Genomic DNA, 7,710 nt, shown 5'->3' with positions numbered 1-7,710 from the left:
ATTTCCCAAATCTCAACCGTGCTTAACTTCTTTCTCTCCCATGCTAAATGTTCCTTTTTATTTGAATGATTTATTTATGAACTCATAATGAAGTAGAGAAAGTAAAAAAAAAAAAGTTCTTTGTTTGTCTTTTTGTATACTATAAAAAAACAATGTTTTTGGTTTGTCTTTTTGTATACTATAATGTCTTGTGAATTGTGTTTATCAATTTATCACTATGTTTTATAATTTTAGCTTTTTAATGTTTTGGTATACAAGGGTCATATAGTATATTGTCCTATGAATTGTGTTTATCACTCTATAACTATGCTTTATAGTTTTAACTTTTCAATGTTTGGTATAGAGGGATAGCGCATTGGCATATTTTAGGGTGAGGGTGAGGTAGGGTGACAATGGGTTTTCCATTTTTTGGCTTCTAATATTAATATAATATAATCTAATACTTAGAAATATTAGAAAACAAGAATTTTGTTTATTGATCTAAATGTTTTAAACATTAACTTTTTGATAAATATTACACATATATATATTGTTAAGTTATTAACATTGATTTTTTTTGGTAAAAAAAATATGTATCTAACTAGAAATTTTGAACGAAGTTGTTCTAAACATAATAGAAAACAAAAAGAATAACAATTTATTCGTAGTAAAAAAGGATCTATCAATCATTCTATCGTCAAACAAGTGCTCATGTAATGAATAATCGGTTGTGGAAGAACATAGAGAAGAAGAAATTGAATTGCGTATGCCAAAAAACATGGATGAAATTCAAGAAGTTGTGGAGAAACCTAAAGAAGAAGTTCATGATGTTGTAGAAAAACCTAGACAAGAAGAAGTTGTACTGTAAGTGCCAGAAGATATGTATTGTGTAGATGAAGACATAGTCACCTTATATTCAATGAATATCTATGATCCTAGAAACAAGAACATCTAATGAGTGAAGACATGATGTTGTGGTAATGAATTTACGATATGTTTGTTAGCAACTTTGAGTTTTGAATTTAGTGGTAGCAAATTTCGTTAATAGTATTTTACAAGAAAAAATTTATGGGTCCTCACTTTGATTTTCGCACAAGGCCTCCGACATGTGAGGGTCGGGCCTGCTCGTCACATTGGGATAGACTATAATTTCATAAAAGAACGGTCACTCGTGGATTTTTAAAGCTACACTATATCTCCACCGATCAGTTAGTAGATTTGTTCACAAAGGGCCATTCTAAAGTCAGGTTTAACGCCTTATCTGTCAAGTTGCATCTTCCTTACGGACGTCTTACTTGAGGGGGGTGTAAGAGTAAATATAGTAACAAAATAACCAGTTTTATATATTTTAATCATGGTTGTTAGGCTTGGTAATCAAGCATTTATGTCCTGTAATGCATAATCTTTGCTTGTAATTAGTTTATTGATTAGTTGGGGGTTTTTTCTTGACCGTTATCTTTCTTCTTCTCTACACGCTTTCTATACTCTTTTTTTCTCCCCTGTATAGTCGTCTTTCACATTTCAGTCAATGTGGAAAAAGGAGCTTTCTTTACCTTAATTTGAATCGCTATAATCTCACACATAATAGGAATTGCATAAATCCAACAAAGCTTACCAAGATATATATATATATATATATATATATATATATATATATATATATATATATATATATATATATATATATATATATATATATATATCTAAGTCTCGCCATTTTCGAGAACATATGTCCATGGAGTATCAACCCATTCTTATGTTAGTATCTAGTACCATATTCTTCTTCTTCATGTCGGGTTCTGCTGCAGTAGATACAATATCTGCATATCAACCAATCAAAGATGGCAGCTCCATTGTTTCAGAGGGGGAGACGTTTGAACTGGGCTTTTTTAGCCCCGGCGAGTCCAAGAATCGGTACCTGGGAATATGGTACATGAAGATATCACCATTAACCGTTGTGTGGGTTGCTAACAGGGAGAGACCAGTTATCGACACATCAGGCATGTTTGAACTCACTACAGAAGGAACCCTTCAGATTCTTAGTGGTGGTAATCCTATAATCTGGTCATCAGATTTGATAGTATCTATGAATAATATAAATCCAGTGGCACAACTTCTCGACAATGGAAATCTTGTGGTGTGGGAAAATAGCAGAAAAGAAAATCTAATCTGGCAAAGTTTTGACTTTCCTGGTAACACGTTGCTACCAGGGATGAAAATTGGGAAGGATTTGACAACAGGAAGAGAGAGCTACTTATCATCATGGAAAAGCCCTGATGATCCCTCTATTGGTCTGTATAAACTCTGGTTAGACCCGAATGGATATCCACAGTTATTTATGGAAAAAGGTCTAGTGAAACACGCCAGGGTTGGACCATGGAATGGTCTTTGGTTTCGTGGGCGTCCTTTTGAAAACACGGGTCCAATTTTCTTTATAGAGTTTACTGTTAACGACAAGGAGATGTATTATAGATTTACACTCAAGACTTCTGTTCTTTTTAGAATGATTATTATGCATGATGGCATTATAATGCAGTCGAATTGGGTTGAGCGAACACAAGAATGGGCTGTGTATGGAAATATAGTTGTTGATACATGTAGTCTTTATGGACGTTGTGGTCCTTATGGAATATGCACACTTGAAAATCCGATTTGTAGTTGTATTGAAGGTTTTGAACCAAGAGTCCTAAAAGGATGGAATCAAGGAGATATGTCTGATGGGTGTAAACGTAAAAAACCTTTGAATTGTGGGACCAAAGATGTCTTCCATAAAATTTCAGGAGTGAAATTTCCAGATACACGTCATTCATTGTACAATGTGAGCATGTCTCGTGAAGAATGTGAGAAGGCTTGCAGAAGGAATTGCTCTTGTACAGCTTACGCAGATTTAGATATCAGAAATGGGGGAAGTGGATGTTTGTTATGGTTTGATGATCTTATGGACATTCGAAAGTATGATGATCATCAGGAACTTTACATAAAAATGGCAATCTCTGAGTTACCAGGTACAATCTTTACACAACAGTGGATCCTACTACATGCTAAACATATTACTAATACAAAGGATGAGGATTTAATTGAGCCACAGTTTTACACAATCATTTATAGGGCATCTTGACACAAAAAAATAAAAAACTATGTTGGTGTTCTACTGGTTTTAGTTTATTTGGTTTGAGTTGTAGTCATATACTAATTATTTGTATTTATTAGAAAAAGGTAAATCCAGTTTTAACAAGAAGAAGGCAGTTGTCATTATAGCGCTTTCCGTTTCTTCAGCAGCAATGCTTGTGTCTGCAGTAGCATATGCTTGTAGAAAGAAAATGAAAAGGCCTCACAAGAAAGGACGAGGTAAACATAAACAAGTCATTTTTTATGCTTCAAGAAATGAAACATTAACAAACATTATGACTAAGTACAAGTTTGTATGAGTATGATTTTTGGCAGATGCATGCAATAATGACAAGTTGAAAGTGAACTTGTGTAGGGAACAGGGGGCAGACATTTGATAAGGATAAAGTTCAGATGGAAAACTTTGATGAATTACCTTTTTTCAGCCTGTATAGAATAGCAAAGGCTACTAATAACTTTAGCATTGACAATCAGATTGGAGAAGGTGGTTTTGGTCCAGTTTACAAGGTAACATATTGATGTTTTCTATACTTGAGGAATTTTTTAATCACAAGCTCCAATATATATATATATATATATATATATATATATATATATATATATATATATATATATATATCTTTTAATTAGGGTGTGCTGGAAGATGGAAAAGTAGTAGCTATAAAGAGGCTCTCAGAAACATCCCAACAAGGACACGACGAGTTCCAGAATGAAGTCATTTGTATCGCCAAACTTCAGCATCGGAATCTTGTGAAGCTCCTTGGATATTGCATTCATGGAAATGAAAAGATTCTAATTTATGAGTACATGGATAACAAAAGCTTGGACTCATTTCTATTTGGTTTGATCCTCTCTAATTTCTTACATTTACACATTTGTAGTCAACTTGCATTGACTAAGTAGTTCATATTGAGCAGATGAAACTAGAAGTTCAATGCTTGATTGGCCTCAACGCTTTAACATTATCCATGGTATGGCACGAGGTATTCTTTATTTACATCAAGATTCCCGCCTCCAAATCATCCATAGAGATCTCAAGGCAGGTAATATATTGTTGGACAGCCAAATGAATCCAAAAATATCTGATTTTGGGCTTGCAAGAAAGTTTGTAGGAGAGGATGCCATGGCTAAGACAAAGAAGGTGGTTGGAACACAGTAAGAATCAATAAAATATTTTAACAATTCCTTCCAATGAAAATGGGAGATTTTCGAATAAAATAAACACAAAATCATAGCAAAGCCAATAATATGTGTTTAATTATGAATTGGACTTGGGTGCAGTGGATACATTTCTCCGGAGTATGCAGTACATGGGCGTTTCTCAATAAAATCGGATGTATTTAGCTTTGGTGTTCTTGTGTTAGAGATAGTAAGTGGGAAGAAAAACAGAGAATTCTCTCACGGGACTCATAGTGACAACCTTCTTGGACATGTAAGTTAATCAGGTAGAATAAAACCGATGTCATATTAACATCACCCTTTGGGCTTTGACATACTTATATGATTGATGATGGGTTTCGATCAGGCATGGAGACTCTATAAGGAAGGCAAGTCCATTGAACTCATGAGTGTGTCTTTACGTTACTCATGTGTCGCCTCTGAAATACAACGATCAATACATGTTGGATTATTGTGCGTGCAACATCATGCAGAAGATAGGCCGACTATGTTATCAGTGGTTCTTATGTTGATTAGTGACGGGGTATTGCCTCCACCTAAACAACCAGCCTTTTTCACTGAAGAAAGTAACGGTTTACTTAACTCTGTTTCATCGTTGGATGATGAATACATGATAACACTATTGTATCCTAGATAGATGGTTGGATGTACAAAAGGGAGGAGGGTTGTCTGTGTGTTAAGAGTATGTTATGGTAATTATGTATTATTTGGGGTTACTTTTGTACATACCCATAACTAATGGTGGTCTCCTTATTTTCCCCTGGTTACCTTTGTATCCATATATTATTTTGAAACATGTTATTGTACACTTCATTATTGTACACTTCATTATCATCATCTTTTTCCATCTCAACATACGTTCATGATAAATTTGTTTTCTCAAGTGATCCCAATAACACAAAAGACTTGGCAAATGACATTTTTCACATAAATGTCATAATTGTCTGAAGATAAGAATCCATAAGAGATGTGTCATCCTTGACATTACTTGAATTAGAATGGCAAGGTTAATTTTAAGGTAAGGATTTAAATGGCATTCACATCTTTTGCATAGAAGTGTGAGAGCGAGTCTTTGTGTATCTTTTGCCACCTTCTTAGATGAGACATAACATCGTAATTTTATCTTATCTCATCAACGCCACTCTCAATCTTAATCCAAATGCACAATATAACAAAAGTGTTATATTGCATGTATTGCATCTGTTACGCACAATAAATAAAACAAGACAACCCTTGAAAGCTTAAATCATATTGTACAAAATTAAACATTTTGTTTCATGTGGCATGATATCAAACCCTAGTTATATTTCGATGACAATCGTATATGAACATAGGAGCCTTAAGTCATTTTGATGACATGGTATGAAACACTTTAAAATGGAGTTGACTCTGGTTCGAATCTTGGGGTGACATGCTGATTAAAAAAATGTCATTTTGTTGATTAGGGATTATGTAATCCTGTATCGAGAGCATTATACATTGCCTCCAGTGATACACCTTCAACTATCAGAACCTTGTCCCTTGATTTCGACCTAGCACCCAATGAAACTTGCCTCTTTCTTACCCCTATAACCTATATATAATATATAAATGGGAACAAATATAACTTGATGTTAGAAATTTGGGATAATAATAGGCTTAGAAATTCTGAGAATTGTGTATACACTTTCAGATTAAAGTATTTGGGTGGTACTCCCAACCTTTAATCGGATAAGACTCAGAAATGAGAGCAAGAACAGAGAATCTGGGTGTTATGAATTTCGTGTGTACCATCAAATGAAGACCAAAAAATTAGTTAAGTAACCTTTCCATCAGAAAACTATCACCAGACAGTTGTATGTCTGAAAACTGTCACAAAAAACAGTTTGATGTCTGAAATCTGTCACTAATTCGGGTTATTTATATAAGGGTCAAACAAAGTCAAAAACTGGGTTTATTTCCAAAAAACAGATTCTCTGCCCCTTGGACCCCGCCAGGGGCTGCCGTCCCTTGGACCCCGCTCCCAGGGGCGCTGCCCCCGGACCCCCGTTTGTTTAGGGGCTTTGCCCCTAAATAACAGTCTACTTGAAATCTTGAATGAACTTAAACAAGTGTGCACTCCGCAACTTCCTTACTTTTTTAATATTCATCAAGATTGATTTTTGGTCAACAAGCCAATCCATTACACTTAAATACACATTGATGATACAAAATCACCAACAAACCTCCCCCATTTAAGTGTAATCTTGATTAACATAAAACAAAACATAACAACAACAAACTGATGCATAAATGAAATATCGTGACGATTGAATTTCACATTAGTGTAATCTTGATTAACTTAAAACAAAACATAACAAGAAGAAACTAACAAACTATAAAATATTTAATGTATCAACTCCATTCTTTACAATCATTTGGTGATTCTAGAGATAATATTGGTTAAGATGCAAGAGAACGATTTTGGCTTCATGCTGCAATATTCAAAATATGAAAAGAAATTCTATGGCTTCATGCACATACTTATGTATATTATATCAAATTATAATAGATATTAATTTATTACATTTACTGTTTTTAAAGTTTATACAACTTAGAGCATCTCCAATGGTTAAACTATCTATAGCTTAAAGTTATTGCCACATCACCATTCTAATAATTTTAACCTCTAAATAAATGGTCTCTCCAATGGTTAAACTTTTTAAATAGCTTTTTTCTTTAAATTTATTAATCTATCCTTATCTATTTAAAATTTTCTATATAACCCCCTCCATTTAGTTGGTCATTTTTAAACACACATCATACTTTAATATAAACTGTTCTAATTAATATTATCGTTATATTTATATTTCTTAAGTAAAATGTCACTAAATATTTGGTAGAATTAATTAACTAGTAAACAAATAAATAAATTGAAAGCTAAAATAAAAATAAGGGTTAAATTAAAATATGATTAGAAGATGAGGGGATAAAATGTACAAATGGTTAAAGTATATTGACCACTCAATATATATTGAGGGGCCAATAAAAATAAGCAAAAAAGTCATTTGCTCCAATGGGAATAAGTGCTCATTATTAATTAGTCAATAGTAATAACCTATAAAAAAAGCTCCCATTGGAGATGCTCTTATATAACATTATGACTATAAATAAAAATCTACAATATAAAAAACAAAAAGAAACTAGTGAAATTACAAGAAGACCTAGTGGGCTAGGGGCCATTTGGTCATAGCTAAAGGGAAAAAGGAAATACAAATAAATGGGTTCAAAAAACAACAAAAAATGAAAACTTATAAAAAAGGAAATTAGAAGAATTTAAAACATATACAATATTAAGTATTACAAATTTATAAGCAGAATGCCCCCAAAAACAAGCTGGTGTTTAGGATTAATTGGGGAATTATAATTAAAAAAATCACACAGAAACAAAACTCAAACCCTGAG

At 33.2% G+C, this 7,710-nt stretch overlaps 1 protein-coding gene across 1 annotated transcript; it reads left to right on the top strand.

The window, feature by feature from the left end:
- Nucleotides 1-1,714: 1,714 nt before the first annotated feature.
- Nucleotides 1,715-4,924, top strand: LOC145132529 (G-type lectin S-receptor-like serine/threonine-protein kinase At4g27290). The gene is made up of 7 exons (XM_079067339.1): nucleotides 1,715-2,984; nucleotides 3,190-3,327; nucleotides 3,464-3,615; nucleotides 3,739-3,949; nucleotides 4,026-4,263; nucleotides 4,390-4,540; nucleotides 4,634-4,924. Exons 1-7 carry the CDS (start codon nucleotides 1,715-1,717, stop codon nucleotides 4,922-4,924), a joined length of 2,451 nt encoding a protein of 816 aa, XP_078923465.1.
- The last annotated feature ends 2,786 nt before the right edge of the window (nucleotides 4,925-7,710 follow it).

The sequence above is a fragment of the Lactuca virosa genome, chromosome 8, assembly GCF_052849685.1.
Source record: "Lactuca virosa cultivar CGN04683 chromosome 8, Lactuca_virosa_CGN04683_v6, whole genome shotgun sequence".
NCBI classification, from domain to species: Eukaryota; Viridiplantae; Streptophyta; class Magnoliopsida; order Asterales; family Asteraceae; genus Lactuca; species Lactuca virosa.
This window is presented reverse-complemented; position numbering and strand designations above follow the sequence as displayed.